Here is a 16819-nt window from a genome sequence, read left to right as displayed (position 1 = left end):
ACACAAATAGTTCTCAGTCAAGGTGGGGAGGTCACCGAGGAGAACCCACCCCTATGCGTCAGAGCAAACAGTCTGAGTGGCCCTCTGCACGCCACGCAGGAGAAAGATGAGGAAAAACATCATAGCAACCACATTTCAAGAATAACAACAAAATTAAAGGAAGAAAGAAAGAGAGAATTAAGAAAGCAATAGCATTCAAAAAGCAAATGAAAATCCTAGTCTGAAAGAAAATATAATGCAAACAGAAGAAAATGTCTTACAAATGTTTCACACTTTCTTAATAACAATGTGAATTCAACAAAGAAAGTTCAAAGAGGAAATGATAAAAACAGATTAACATGCACATTCTGTGCTCAGAAAATAAATTGATAGCCCAACAAACAGAAGTGATAAATTAGAAATAGAAATAGTAAGGTACATAATAGATATGTCTGAAAATCAAATTACTCACATCAAGGAAAGGCTGAAGTGAATCCAGATAAAAGACCAAGGCATTAAACAATAGAGACGCTAATAAGTGGGAAAGACCTGTGAAATATACAATTGTGTCTGTGAAGCAGAAAATCCAACAAATGGAGCAGAAGTATTCAAAAACAGAACACCAAAAAAATCTCCCTGAAATAAAAGAATCCACAAAACAAAAAACCAAACTGAATTACAGGAAAATCTGATAGAGAACAATAGACACTGAGATGAGACATATCCTGATTAAGTTGTTATGATTCAAGACTAAAGAAGGAATTCTTCAGGCATTCGGGCAAAAGGAAGTCAATTTCAGGAGAGCCAAAATAAAGCTGTCCTGACCCCCTCCGTGGTATCATTAGATGCCGGAAAAGTGTCTACAAAGTCTGAGGAAAGAAAGTATGTCCCAAGAAGTGTAAGCCTGGCCAAGCTATCATTAAACCAAAGATAATGCAGGAAGTAGACATTCTAGTCTCAAGCTCTTAGGACTCAACGAAGACCTAAGGAGTGGAGAAGCAATCATAAGAGGACTGCTGATGAACATACTAAATCCACTGAAATATAGGAATTGTGGTCACAAAACAGAATGGAAAGGTTGTAAACCCTGACAAGGTAAAAAGAATAGATAGCTAACGAAAACTGTAAGATGGGACACAGGAGAGGAGGGAGAAGTGTAACTGTGCTAATTTCCTCTTCTTGTAATTTTTCAATCGGCCCAGTCTAAAACTTAAATACTTAGTAAAAATTATGTAATAATTCCAATCTTTGTTGTTTTGCAAAATCACTTTCTTAAATTTAGAGGGATCTCTTAGGAACTAATATCTCTTAAAGCAAAGAAACATTTTCTTAAAGTTCAGCAATTTCTTCTGTTATATTTCAGATTCTCTTCTATAAATTTAAGAAAAAATTTAATTCTTCAATTAAAAATAGAGTGACTAGTGTATCTCTTGTTGTATTAAACTATTCCTAGCTAGCAAGTTATTCTTCTATCTGTATATATGCAAAGAAAGGTGCCTAGAATGGTGTTCAGTTAATGTTAAAAATGGTTAATTTGGGGAGGCAGGGCCAGGAGTGAATTTTTAAGTAATTTATTTCTTGTTGTGTCTATATGTTTAAACATTTTATAATAGCCATTTCTCACTTTTACAACTAAAAAGTCATGTTTAAATTATAAAAGCCAAAAAAAAATCTTTCATTGAATTTTTCACCAAAACCTAAAACATATGGTAACTATATAAAAATTTACAAAAAGAGAGAATCCAAAAGGAGGAAATAAAAATCACTCAGCATCATCTTCAGTGCCAACAACAGTTAACAGTTTTCAATCTGGGGACGGAAAGGGACTTCATAAAGACAGCATCAAATATGTAATAAATAGCACCTTATGTTTTCTCTCAATGCTTTTATGGGCGTATTAATTGCACTTAAATCTTTAATTGACCAGAGTTTACTTTGGGTTTTGGTGTGAAATAAGAATTAAATTTTTTCTGCTATGTTTGGTTACATGTCCTAGAACCAAGCACTGAACGATCCCTTCCGTGTGGGCTGATGCGAAATGCCACCTTTACTAAGTTCTGACATAGCATTAAATACCCTCAAGTTTGAGGACCCTCTCTCATCCCATTTTCTCAGAGACCTCAACACACTCAGAAGCCCCGAGGCTACAGAGCAAACTCCACCCTCAGCCCTCTGCGCTGCATCCTCTGTCCTGGGTAGCCTTTCCGCTTCCCACTGTGCCTTGTCTAGAGTTTTGCTGCAGCTTCTAGCTCTGTCTGAGGAGATTCTTCTCTCCAGCAGGGCGGGAACTGCATCTCGAACTTGGCTTCTTATTCCAACATCTGGTCAAGTGTCTGGCACACACACAGACCTCCAGATATCCCACCCAAGAAACAAGTCTTCCCAACCCTCCTCTCCTGCCAACGTGCAATGACAGGCATCTGAATAGTGAGGGTCAAGAGAAAAGCCCCTAGGACTGTTTGTTTTTAAAACATTAACTAGAATTACATTTCATTTCACCATCTCAATTTTGGAGACTCATAAGCTACTAATTTTACTTTTGTCAACAATATTTCCCTTCAAGTTTTATTCCTACTGTTAATTACTTGCAGTCCTCGTGACAAGGCAACAGCCGGTCATATATACCCAAGAGAATCCTGCCATTCCAGGCCCCAGAGTCCTACGCAGAGGACTCGGCCCTTCACTGAGAAGACATTCCTTTAGTGCCTGCACTATCTTATCAAGCCCAGCATGCTCAGGGCCTGGCCTACGTGCTGAAGCAGATCTCAGGGCCCTTCATCGGGCAAGCTCTAGGCAGCTTCCCAGCCAAAGGACCTTCCTATAAACTAGTCCTAGAAATGAGCACACCAGCTGCTGAGAGTAACGATTTGACTTAATGTCTGGTGCCAACCACAGATTCAGTCCTTCTCAGGGTGTAGTGCTTAATAGGCCAGCTGCACTCTGCCATGCCAAAGAGAAGAGAGAGAGAACACAGAAGCACTGAAGAAAGGCTGAAAGAAGCCAAAGCCACAGGGACACTTGAGCACTGCAGCCCGAGCAACACTGTGCCCAAAGGGCATTCTACAACCTGGGACAGCTGGAAAGTTCAGCGCCCGTACTCGGCACGATACCAACCCAAGGCCCCTCCTGAACCTGGAGAAGACAAGAGGAAGGAAGCTGTGACCGCTTTCTTCAAACACGTGGAAGGTGATGGTGTTTAAGAGGAAATGCATCTGTTCAGTCATTTTGTCCAAGGCTAGAATTAGACCCACCAGGTAGAAATTACAGGGAGGCAACTTCAGGTTCAAACAATAGTGAGCTTTCCCCCCAGAGCTGGTCAACAAAGCAGCAGCCCACCTTGTGGAGTAGGTGTCCCCTGGTCCACCACACACTGCAGAGAGAACCAGAGGTCAGGAAGGCCACAGAGGGGAGGACTAGATCAGACAACCTCCAAAGGTCTCGTCTATGACTACTGGATTCTGACCTTAACATTTAATTAGAAAGGATTAGTCTTCAAATGTAAAAATAAAAAAAGGAGTGCATTCATTATCCAGAATTTAGAGCAGTATCAACCACACCATTATACTGAGCATTACTGGCTGTTAATAATGTGAATTTAATGTAAAAGATTAAAAGTAAGTTTGATCTTTAAGATTTATAATTAGACACATACGACTTTCTAACTTTAATATAAGCTGGCTAAGTAAGTTTGCTGATTAACCTCAACCAATATGTGGATGTAGCCATAATAGCTTATAAGATCCAACACCGCACAATAAAGAGCTTAAAGAGACGTGTGTAAAAACTTGATCACTGCATCTGAAAACAAGACCCCACTTAGTCTTCTTGAGCAGCTACAAAAATGAGTGCCTGGAAACATCTTGGCGTAATTCTAAACTTAATCTCTGAGGAGACGTAGGTTAGACTAAAAAATAGATTCTGATTGAATGCATCCCGGCTGCGCTGGAGAAGGACAGCAGAGGAAGCCAGCCGCAGCGGAGTGGGCGCATCCTCCAGCGGGGCCCGGGCCTCGGTCACTCGCCCTGGAGGGTCTGGGTGGGGCCAGCTCCACTGCTGAAACAGCCTGGCCCTGCCGTCCCCAGACCTGAGTGCAGACCCAAGCTAGAGCTGAACACAGCAGGCACTGTGCCATCTTTGTGGATCCCAAGGAAACCCAGTCCCTCCTAATTTGCACTTCTGAAGGTCAATCTGCTTATCTGGCAGTTTTCTAATTACTTTAGGGAAAGGCAAACACCAGTGATAAACTTTATATGAAGAACACAGAGCTGAACAAGAAGAGAAAGGGGCCTTTGTACTTCGCAGGAGAAATGAGGGAGCTGATGGGCAACGATATCAGAGCTTCACACACACCACACGGAGGAAGATAACCTCGTACAAACCAACCAACCTGAAATTCTGCATGAACTGCCGGAACTTGTCCACCCTCCTCGCCAGGGGGACGATAATGTTGATCAGCGTGTTGGCCATGTTGAGTTTTTCTTTTTTTACTTTCATGATAGGGCCAAATGGTCGAAACAAGACAAGTCGTCTGAATTCGTGCCTGTGGTCCCCTTTGAACGTTAGCTCATACAAAGTGCCTTTATCCCTTTCTGTGCGGTAGATCCCTGTTGACAGAAACACAAGGAAAGATAGTTTTAAAAATTAACCCCTGCTACTGAGTGTTTTTTTATAGTTGAGATCTAGCACAAGATGCCATTTAAAAGAAAATTAAATTAAGATTAAATCTGTACATCTAATAATTAGAAAACTCAACAGGCTCCCACTTAAAAAATCTCAAAAGAAATCAAAATGCCATCAATTTAAAAATCACAGTCATGAAGACTTCATAAAAACATGGGAAAAGGTTTGTAATCCTGGATACAAAACTATATTTCTACTATTTAGAGGCATTAAGAAAAGGACTATAAGGAAATATGCCAAAATAAGACTAGCTGTGATATGGAGTGGGGTTATGAGTTTTTCCTTTTCTGCTATTATCCACATGTTCTGCAATATGATTAAATAAATATTTTAATTATTATATTTATTTCATTCTAAAAGTGTGTTGAAATTCTCGCTTAGAAATTATAGCCATTTCAGATAGACTGACCACAGTGATCTATTGGGGGCAACTCCGAGTGCTCAGGGCCAGCCACCTGGGTCACGTGGCCCTCTGGAAGCGTTAAAGCAGACAACACAGAAAGCACACCCAGCACAGTGGCAGACACACATCTGATTTCACATCGTCCTTCTGACCTCTGAGAAGCAGCACCGCTCAGTGCTTCAGAGCCAGACTAGTTGGGCAGTCTACTTACGGACCCCCCCAGACTGTGCTCTACGCTGTTACTGAAACCCCACACAGTCTCACTAGTGAGGCTGAAGATGTGACCAGCATCTCAGCTCCACTCTCGGGACGAGCCTGCCAAGGGCCTGATCCCAGAACTGCCCCTATCTAATGAGCAAATGATTCCCTGATGCGTAAGTTCCCCGCCTTCCCCATATCACTGATACTGTGGGTGTTTCTGCTACATTCAGGAAAAAAAGATAAATTCAACAAATCACTAGATAAGTTTCCTCGTCTTTTATCTGTGATTTGCAATGTTTTCTGTTCCACGTCTCTTCCTTCCTCTTACTCCCCATTAGCTAGAATGCGCCTCCCAGCCTTTGACCAGCTACACAAGCCAGTCTCCAGGGAAACGTCTGCCTACAGTCGGTTACAGCTCTCAAGGCCTCTCACCAGCCACTTCTCTTCTCCTCACTCTCCGCTTCTTTTCTCTTGTGGGACCTACAGGTCTTCCTCACAAACACTGCCAAGTTCTCTTCTCTGTTCTTGGCCTTATAGGACCTTTTCATCCCATGGCCCTGGGTTTTACAGCCTCTTTGATCCTGTTCAAAGTCTGGATCTCCTTCAGGTCACACAGAGGAGTCTGGGACTGCGAATTTTCAGCGTAGTCTCATTTCTCATAGCCGTCCCACGGGCCTCCCTCAGATTCAAAATGCACATCCACTGGCAGTGAGCATGGGTGATTTAAGGCCCTGGGCACAGAGTGACAAGGACTGAGTTCTCTTCTGAAGGCTCCACCAATTTCTTGGGTAACAGGGCACACTGCTCAACAGCCCTCAAAGTCAGGGCAGCTGAGGGAAGTTTTGCTGAGCTCATGCTGGAAGAGAATGAGAGTCCCTGCAGGGGCCCTTCATGGAAGAAAGAAGAAGGTTCGTTTCTTATTAGGAAACTCAAAGGACTTCTGTGAAAATGTGAAGTGGTTCTCTTCAAAATCTGTTAATTCTTTCAGGCAATTGGTACTCATTGAGGAAAGAGGCTCTCCCCCACCCCGGATGCTGTCTACAGCAGGAGGGGAATCCACCTGCTCCCAGGGCCCAAATAAGGGTGGGTGCAGTCAGGAAGGAGGCGCATTCGCTAACAATCGTATCTGCACACTGAACCGGGCCTGCCAGGGTCGGTGGCTCCGCCTCGTCATGCTTCTGTTATCTGGTGTCAGTAAGCACACCTTCTCACACAGCAATAAACGTGGAAAAGGCTGCTGACAGTTTAACGTGCAGATAAAAATGTACGTGGGCTGGGGAATGTTTTTTTTAACTGAGTCATTTTCTTTCTCAACACTAGGATAAGAATCATTAACGTTTTAAAATCTAAATCCACAGAGTTGAAAATACAGGTAGAAATATATACAAACCCATCTCAAGAGATGTACATCTACTTATAAAGAACCAGAGAGTGTAAGAATTCTCATTAACAACGATTCCTATAACCATGTAAGAGCCGCCACCTTTGTGGAGCACATGTCACGAGCTGGGTGTGACAGGCGGCAGCCTTTGTCGCTGGTTTCCAGGTGTGGCTCTCCTTAGCATCAGTAAGTCCAGGACACCCAGGCTAATCTTAATACCACTATTTCAGCTGCTTTCTCATTGTCGTCCACATCCTACGCCTTGAAACAGTTATTACATCAACTGACAGCATATTTCCACATACTCTGCCTAATAAAATTAATTATGTCTTATAAATCTGCTTTTAGATCCCTTAATTCTTCTATTTTAAATAAGTTATTTAAAACTCTCTTGCAACCTAGGTCCACTAAAACCCACACCTAGCCATCCGCCCCCCACACCCACAGGCACGCCCTCCCACACTGCACTCAGTCTTCTTGTAACACAGAGGACACCACCTATGGATCCTTGTGTCTCCTGGAAATCTTCAGGGGTGGAAGCACAAAGGGACTGAGAGAAAGGGAGGCAGGAGCATTTGGAGGCAGGAATGGTTTTTTAACCAATAACCTGGCCGAACAATGGCAACTGCAAAGCAAATTGGCCACACAAACACCTTCCTAGTAAAATTTAACAGGATAATATCCTTTTTATGCACTATGCAAATTAAAGATCAAAATAAGAACTTGGGAACTAGCTTAGATTTTGGTTTAGACACCCAACTGGCACCCTCTTTCCCCTTCTTTCTCTCTGTAGGTGCTAGGCTTACTTTGAGTTTGGTGTTTCTGCTCCCTATGAGCATCCTAATGCTCATCTTATCCTATTCAAGAGGGCCAGGCCCTAGGACAACCAAACAGGTGGGGATACCTCCACGTATCCACAAAACAGCTCCACGGTCTGCTACAAATGTCTATTCCTTCAGTAGACAAGGAGCTAACCAGATGCAGGCCCCCTCTCTACATCCTGTCTTCAACTTAGGACCTTAGAAATCATGATGTTGAAGGTCAAGGAGGCACCACTCACTCCTTACCCTCACATCCTCACCCTCCCTCAATACGAGTGCACACAGGTTGTGGCCAGTGCTGCACTGCTGAGCCCAGAAGTGACTTCTCCACTTTCATCCCTGCCTTTCTACCTTCCTACACAGAGCCTAGTCTCTCCGCTGGGTAACCACAATCTTAAGCTGACCCATGTCTTGCCCCAGGACCCAATCTATCCAGCACCTATCCTTTGGCCCTTAGCCTTCCTCCAGCACCACTCTCACCCTGCTTCTCCCCTGGTTCAGAAGCCCTCACCAGCTTCCCACAGCCTACAGAATAAAGTACCAATACCACGGCCAGGCTTTCAAGACCCTCCATAACCTGGCCTCAGTCTACTGTCCTAATTGTAGGTCTTCCTCCTGCCTCATGTGAAATCTGGCTCCAGTCAAGCAGGTTTATATTGAGCAAATACAACTACTCTTCCCCCTTGGAGAAATCGGAATGCTCCTGCAATGCTGGTAGGAATGTCAAAAGGGGCAGCTGCTGTGGAAAACAGTTTGACAGTTCCTCAAAAAGTTAAACATAGAATTATCTTATGATCCAGCAATTCCACTACTGGGTATATACCCAAAAGAAATGAAAACAGAGACTTCAACAGATACTTGTACACACATGTTCATAGCAGCATCATTAATAACAGCCAAAAGATAGAAACAACCCAAACGTCCATCCACAGATGAATGGATAAACAAAACATGGTCCATACACACAGTGGAATATTACTCAGCCTTAAAAAGGAATGAAATTCTGACATATGCTGCAACATGGATGAATCCTGAAAACATGCGCTAAGCGAAATAAGCCAGACACAAAAGGACAAATCTTATATGATTCCCCTTACATGAGGTACCTAGAGCAGTCCAATTCACAGAGACAGAAAGTAGAATGCTGGTGGCCAGGGGCTGGGTGTGGGGGATAGGGGAGTTAGTGTTTAATGGGTACAGAGTTTCTGTCTGACATTGTGAAAAAGTTCTAGAAATGGGTAGTGGTGAGGGTTACACAACAAAGTGAATACACTTAATGCCTCTGAACAGTACACTTAAAAATGGTTAATATGGCAAATTGTTATGTACGTATATTTTACCACAATAACTGCTCTCCTCTGAAAGGGTCTTGCACTTTCTCACCAGTCGAGCTTCCTCCCTTTCACCCTTCTAACTCTGACCCTCCTCCTCCAGGAAGATACCCCTAACACTGTCAATGCAAAGTGACTGTTCACTCCTCCAGACACTTCGGTCTCAGGGCTTTTAAACTCTTTGCTGAACTACTTTTTTGGCACTTGAGAACATGAAAAGACCTGGGAGACCATCTAGTCCAGCCTTCCCCTTTTACAGATGAGCAAACTGAGACCAAGAGAGGCTGCAATTTGTCTGCGTTCACCAAACTTGTTAACGACTGATTGGAACACACCGCCCAAGGGCTTCTTCCCTGGAGGGCACTTTCCAGAGGCAATATTAACGACTCAGCACATAGAAGAGAAGCAGGAACATGAAGAACAGCTTCTGAGAAGTCAGAAGAAACAATACAAAGACTGTAGTAAAAATCAGTGCTTAGCTCATTTACCCACAGATAATCCTCACATCTACCCTTAGAGTTTTTATTTTACTTTAACATACGATTGTAATGGCTGTTAAATAACAATTATCTGAATTCAGAGGCTACAACGTGTTGAAAGTAGTAAATTTTGAAATGGAGGAGTATCATGAAAAAAGAAATTCCCACCAAGAAAAAGAAGAACACGTGGGAAAAGAAAATCTGTAACAGCAGAAATTCTGACAGTAGTAAACAGTGGCAGGTCACGTCGTGACAGCAGGGGAAGAGGCAGACCAGCATTATTTCTAAAATGTAAATGCCTGGGATCATTTACCATAAAGAACAAAACACTCCACCCATGTAAATGGCCTTTGAAGACATCACTGTAAGCATACTCTCCTTATTCTGTTCAATAAGAGAAACAGGGAAATACCTGAGCAAGATTTTACTCCAAAATAGTAATTTTTTACTATTTTGGTACTTCAGTTATCTAGAAAATTCTGCTTAGATGGAATATCTCATTCCCAGACCACATGAGCTAAATGAGACATCACTATGGTGCCATCTGTTGTCGGGTCTATTTTCTTAGGGAAAGTAGTAGCTACACATTTGACATTTGCAGAAGAGATATCCTAAGACTGCCATGAATCCCCAAATGCTCAGATACTATAACATAAATAATTCTCTCCATAAAAACAATAAACAGTAACCTCTTGAAAGCTTTTCCTCATCTGCCGGGTTATGGGCATACCTGTGCACACCTTGCTTTCTCCTGCATCACAGAGCGTCGGCTCATAGCAGCCTCTCGTCACAGCCTGACTCCAGTTTACCACCAGCTCAAGTTTCACTAAACGTTTCTTCTATTTGATAAGAAACAGTTACACTGACTGATATGCTTGCTGAAACAATTCATGAATCGCCTTTTCTTATTTCTCTTCACGGCATTTGGGGTGCGTCTGTTTATGTCATAGATCCATGCAAACTCAACACTTGGTTCTTAATCTACCAGGAATTTCTAAGAACCTCACCCACTCAGAGCTCCTCCTTACTTCATCACTGGTACTAGCAGTCGACTTCTTTTCACAGCCATTTTCCCCCACAAAATGACAACCTCCCACTCACTTCACGAAGGCTGTCGGGTGTGTGACAGTAGGAAGGGAGGCTTGTTAGGACCCAGTGCAGCACAGGGCTGGGCTCCTCGCCAGTTGACCCACCAGCCCCATATGATTCATATTCAAATGACATGTTATTTTTATCCTTATTGATCTTTCTTAGGGCTATCATTACCATGGATTATGTTCTATATTTGAGATATAAAGATGAACATGATAACATAACTGTGCTTTCAGAATTCACAGTCTAGAGAGGAAGGCGGAGAGGTGGACCAAACAGGCATAACCAGATGATAAGCGCCTAAGAGAATCTGCCTAAGGTGGAAGGGAACAGGAGGGAGTCACCACCTGCTGGAGGGTGTGGACAGTGGACAGAAGCTATTTCACCACAGCCGAAGCCTGAGTGCGTGTTTGCCAAGACTACAAAATCAGAGGGGGCTTTCTACTGAGAGGTAACAGATAAGTAAAAATATCAAAAAAAACAAAACAAAGCAAAACCAACTTGTTATGTGTGGCGAGCTTGAGGCAGTTCAGCAAGGCTGGAGTGCAAAAGGCTGGCGTGGGAGAGAGGTGGGAGATGAAGCTGGAAAGTGAGGTAGGGCCATGCCACGCCAGCCCACTAAGTCAGCTCACAGGTGCAGACTCCACCCGGGAGCGCAGGGAGCATGGCTGGTCTTGAGCAGGGGGAGACTAGACCACTTCAGTACTATCCCCCACCAGCAGTGTGGAGAGTGGACGGACAGGGCATGAGATCAGAGGGCAGGGAGGAAAGAACACCATGACTCAGCAGAAATGACCATGGCCTAAACCAAGACAGTGGAGTGGAGACGATGAGAAGGGGAAAGAGCTCGAGAGAACTTGGTTAGAAGACAGGATGGCAGGGGAGGGAGAACTGCAGAGAGACTGTATTCTGGGGGGTAAAGGGATGAGCTGAGCTGTGATAGGCTCATTAAGGAGCTGTATGGGGAGGTCTGAAGCACAGCAGACGGGCCTTTTTTTTTTTTTTTTTTTTGCTGAGGAAGATTAGCTCTGAGCTAACATCTGTGCCAATCTTCCTCTATTTTGCATGTGGGTCGCCACCACAGCATGGCCACCGACAAGTGGTGTAGGTCCCAGGAACTGAACCTGCGAACCCGGGCCGCCAAAGCAGAGTGTGCTGAACTTAACCACTAGGCCACAGGGCCGGCCCCAGGCCTTTTTTAAACATACAGAGTTAGGTGTCCCAAGCATATAAGCTGAAGCTGTTGGTGTGGGTCAGATCAGTCAGGAAGTGTGTGGAACGAGACGGGGGAGCCCAGGATGTGGGCCTGGGGCATCCCAACCCTGCAGGTGCAGAGTGCGTGGATCCGCAAAGGAGACTGAGAGGTCAGGCACAGTGAGAGAAGTGCACAGAGGGGCAGGAGAGAGCAGCAGGGGCCCACCCGGTGAACAAGGGACCACTCAACAGAGCCAGCTGTCACACCAAGGCTGACCGAGAAGAGGACGGAGGTGTCCTACTGGAGGGCAAGCAGATCACTGGCGATCTTCCCAATAACAGTTTCAGAGAAGCGACAGGTTTGGAAGATGAGGAGGGATGAAGCGGCAGGAGTTGAGTGAGTTGAGTGCTTTTCTTTCGTTTCCTTGAAGTGGTCAAGTTTCTTCCTGCCCCAGGACCTTTGCCCTTTCTTTCCCCTCCACCTGGGATGCTTCCCCCAGCTCCTGGCAAGGCTAGATCCTTCTCACCTTTTAGGTCTCAACCCAAATGCCACCTCCTCAAGAGGCCTTCTCTAGTCTCACTCTCTGAAGCCACTCCCACTCCCACCCCACCCCGTCACTCTCTGTCACCTCTTTCACTTTACCCTGTCTTAGTGTTTTCATTGCACATTATCTGAATTATTTATTACTAATTATTTATCAATTATTATTACCCATCTATTTATTACTGTTCCCTCCACTAGAAGGTAAGCTCCATGAACACCAGGACTCTGTTTGTGCAGCCCTAGTGAATGTCTGTTGCACAGAAGGAAGGGCAGGAGGGAGGGAAGGAAGGCGCTTGGCTAAGAAGGGAATGAATGTGATAGAGAGTAGCTAGAGGAACTTACAGAGTTGACAGTGTTTTCTTTTTTTAAAAACAGTAAAAAGAAACAATTCCTTCACATACTGAGAGGAAGGAGCAAGCAGAAACAGATAACGAGGATACATGGATAGACTGAGAAAGTGAGAGGTGGGTGGGATCTACAACCAGGGAAGGACTTGGTCTTGGATAGAGAAGAGTTACCTACTCCCCAGAACAGGACAGACAGAAGGGAGCAGGGGTACAGATGGTGCAGGTTTGGGGCAAGGAGCCAAAGGACACGTGAGAACTAACATCATTAATTTCGCAAGGAAGCAAGAGGAAGGCAACGCTGAGAGTGAGGGGCTTAGGGTGGGACCTTTGAGAGGATGCTGAAGGGCTGGGAGGGTGAGTGGAGAAGGAGGGGTGGAGCTGAGCAAGGAGGCGTAAAGGAGTTACAGAACAGACAAAGGTGCAGCTGGGCTGGAGACCATAAATTTGTACTGACATCAGCACATACATTCAGTGACTTTCCTCCAGCTGCACGAAGAACAGAGAAAGGAGGAAAAAAGATGGTGACTCACTGATCTAGGACTGGGCTCTGAAGGACAGGTGTGGAGGGCAAGGAAGCCGGGGCACTGGGAAGAAAGTGGCTGAAGAACTACATTATGGGGTCCTGGCTGAGAGGAAGGAGGAAAGCCCAAAGAAAGGCAGGGTCAAAGGACACGAAATGGGTCAAAGTGAGAATGAACGATGAAGAGACTGAAGTCAGAAGTAATAACAGAAGGCATGGGGAAAATGGATTTCTCAGGATGTTGAGGTTTAACGAAAAAGTGGCACTCTTCCAGGAGATAAACAGGCCCGGGATGTGGCTGCCCTGGAAATCGGGCCTCTGCACTTTCTCTCCCTCAATGCTCTTGAATTGGCCAGACCAGAGAATGTGCTGCTCAAGACCCCAACCACACACATCTCTTTTTCACTCTGAGTTCTTATTCTTCAAGAATTGTGGGTTTCTTATGAAGAAACGGCAGATCCATCTCTTTCCAAAACCTTGTTTTAAGAAACCAATGGTGAAAAATTACAGACTAGAAGCCTACCTGGACTAAATGGAGTTCAAGAGGCTAGACAGCGGTGGTGGAGACTATGACAGTGGGGGGTTCTGCAGGGATTCCAGAACAGACATCCACAGAAGGGAAGTCAGAGCAGCCATCATCAGGGGACGTTTCCGAACAGCTGCAGGACTTCCTCTCAAAACACAGCAGGACAGTATATCCAGGATGTTGTGGAAAAGCAGAAACCTTAAGATACAGGCAGCAGCAACGAGCAGGAGTTAGAAGGTCAAAGATCAAGGAATGTATGACCAGGCTATTGTCTCTGGCTAACCACTGAGCATGTCTGTGCATAATACTTAAGCAACTTACTGCCGACATAGAGGACAGACGGCCTCGCTGTGTTTACATTACCCCGACTCATGTCCGCTTCTCAAACCACGGTCACAAATATCATCTTGATTCTAAAAAGTCTTCCCAAGAGGTGAGCCATTTACCCATTTCCTTTTACAGATGGGTGAACTGAGGCCTTTATAGAAGTTTAAGAAGTAACTTGTTCAAGATTACAAATGATATGCTCTCAGAGGGATGGGCAATGACTGTGAATTTAAGAGCACGTCATGGTAAAGCTCTTCAAAGGTAAATTAACTTTACCATCAAAAGAATGTTTATAACACTTCTTTCTTTTCTATTCTTCCTTTCTTTTTGAGATTGACTTTTGAGGATAGAAAAACATCAATAAAGATCTTTCAGAAAGCTAATCAACTTTCTAAAGTATATGAATAAGTCAAGTCAGTCTTAAATCTCACCTTTGAAGAGTATGATAATACATTATTGAGTGATTCACTGACATCAATTTCCTCATCTTTAATAAACAGGATTAATAATAAACCTGTTTCTTCATAGGGCTGTTGTGAAGATTAAATAAATTAATACCTGTAAACATGCATGCCTGCCACTGGGAAGCACTCAATGATGTCAGCAATAGCAATAACGATAACAAAGGTCATTACTTTTATTAATGTTATGTCATCCCACTTTGCTCCATGAGCCACTTAATGCTCTCAGTCAGACAGGTCAGGGCTCCACGGCAAGCCCTCCTCTTTTTTGTGCTGTACACTGGCCTTAAATATGCTTGGAAGTGAATCCAATCACTCATTTTTAAAGTCGTCGCTGTGGATCCAGAGATGTGGGAATTCTTGATACTCCAGTAAAAAGCCTGATGGTATACAAATTAGCATACATAATATCTGAGTCAAGGTAACTTTTTAGCAACATCGCAATAGGATTTTTTTAGCTGTTGCTTGAGAAACCCATTTCTAATGTATAATATTAATTGGAATTTTCAAATCATTGACCCCACAGCCCTTTATCAGATACCATGAACTTTTATCTGATTACTACCCCCCCCATACTGGTTAGCAAAACCCTGCACCATACCACACCTACACAGCCCCAATCATTAACAAAATCAGAACAGCCTCCTTCTCGCTGCAGACACACCCAGTCTCCTGGCTGTTTCTGAGCCTCTGTGCTGGGCCAACATCCATGCCTGAGACTCACAGGCTAACCCTGGCTTTACCGCTCACTCTGTAACACCTTAAACAAGATATTTACTTAATGACATGGGGGTTCCTACTTCCTGGTCTTAAAAATGGAATCTCCGTGTACATTCAAAGCGTCAACCTAAACTGCTTTGTGCTTCAAGGAAAATCATAAGTTAAATATCTTACAGGCATTTATTTTATTTGACTAACATCTAACTAGTCAGTGGTAAGAATTCATTTTAGCTTTACAAATAGGCTATAAGGTTGAATCGCTGGACATCTAGAGAAAAATATGTATATTTCTGTAGAACCTCTGCACTACAGATAAACCACAGCAAGCTGAGGAGTAAGAGAAGAACCGGAGGCCTAGAGCATAGTCACGGTTTTCCACCACAATAGACATTATTGACCTGTGTTTGTCTATGCCAATAGAAACTGGTTAGATTCAGAAAATACAGATGCTTGGGCCTCACACCAGACCTATTAAATTGGGTCTGAGGACTAGCTTTTGGGAACTATTGGTTTTCCCCAAACTGCCACAGATATTAGACAGTAAAAATGAAGAACTAGCCATTGTACTAAATAATAATGGTCCAAGCAACGGGATTTCTGATGAGAGATAAGCTTTGACCAAATGCCCACTAAACATCTACCGTAATAAGGCTGGACCTGCCCCCTGTCGCATCTATGTTGGTCACAAAAAGGGAGAGGAACTGACGCCATATCAGCCTAGAAAATCAACATGATTTTCAGACCCAATCCTCTTCTTTGCTTGTCTTTGAACATCTTCATAATATAGAGAAAGTCTGGAGCAACGGCCCAAACTTGGGCAGTATTTTAATGAAATCTAAATAATGTATCATTTCTTGCAAACGTTCTAGGGCCACAGGGCAGTAGGTAAAGGTGAGAGGGAATGATGGGATACACATTAACCCATTAATCCCGTCACTCCTTCACTCAATAATCCCTCAATGAGCACCTTCCATTACTAGTACTAGACTAGAGCACATAAAGATGAATAAAACATGGACCTCCCTGGAGGGCACAGAAACAGAAACGAGCAACCACAGCACTGTGGCCAGGGCGGGGGCTGCCGGTGAGAAACCCCTAACTCTGCTTGGGAGACTCAGAGAGGGCCATGCAGAGAGGCGAATATCTGAGTGAAGCCGAGAAGGAGGAGCTGTGTAGCAGGGACACTTCACGTGGGGCAGGCAAGAGGGACTCTCTGGGCAGCCTGACCAGCACACACGTTAGCAACAACAGCATGGAGGAAGAATATGGAACATTCAGAAAACTACAGAAGTTCAGTAAGGATGGGAGAGGGACCACAGCCAGACAGGGAGCTGAAGGACTAGGCAGATCACCGAAGGCCTGGCGAGTCACACCAAGGAGGTCTCTCGCCATACGCTGCCACATAGGTTTTTGTTTTCGTTTGAATAGTGGTTTGTGGATTTTCTTTTATTTTTTGGACAATCACTATAGCTAAAATATAACAATCTGAATCTTAAACTGTAACAAAGTATGTTCTAACCACCATAAAGTTTTGAAGAGAAACCCCTGGAGATGAGCTTTCAACCGGAAGAAAGAACCCTATGCCACACTTTCCTCCACATCCTTAGAAACACAGACCAGAAATGGACACGCCCTCAACTCAATCACCATGGGGAAACATGACACATACTGAGGAAGTAAAGAGCGTCTTTCTTTGGGGTGAAAAGCACACTAAGAAACCACTTTAATACTGACTACTGGAAGCTAAAGGCTTGTCAACGCAACAGGCACAGCCTTTTGAATGTAACAATCTGCCCAGAATGCCACGCTATGT

At 44.0% G+C, this 16819-nt stretch overlaps 1 protein-coding gene across 10 annotated transcripts in view; it reads right to left on the bottom strand.

Moving 5' to 3' along the window:
- CSGALNACT1 (chondroitin sulfate N-acetylgalactosaminyltransferase 1) overlaps positions 1-16819 on the bottom strand; it is a 348338-nt gene that overhangs the window by 42170 nt on the left and 289349 nt on the right. For all 10 annotated transcript variants that reach the window (XM_058525340.1, XM_058525345.1, XM_058525341.1 and 7 more), the window contains one exon: positions 4367-4583. In XM_058525340.1, coding sequence (XP_058381323.1) covers positions 4367-4583 — 217 coding nt within the window. The remainder of the gene's footprint in view (positions 1-4366; positions 4584-16819) is intronic.

The sequence above is a fragment of the Diceros bicornis genome, chromosome 29, assembly GCF_020826845.1.
Source record: "Diceros bicornis minor isolate mBicDic1 chromosome 29, mDicBic1.mat.cur, whole genome shotgun sequence".
In the NCBI taxonomy this organism is placed as follows: Eukaryota; Metazoa; Chordata; class Mammalia; order Perissodactyla; family Rhinocerotidae; genus Diceros; species Diceros bicornis.
This window is presented reverse-complemented; position numbering and strand designations above follow the sequence as displayed.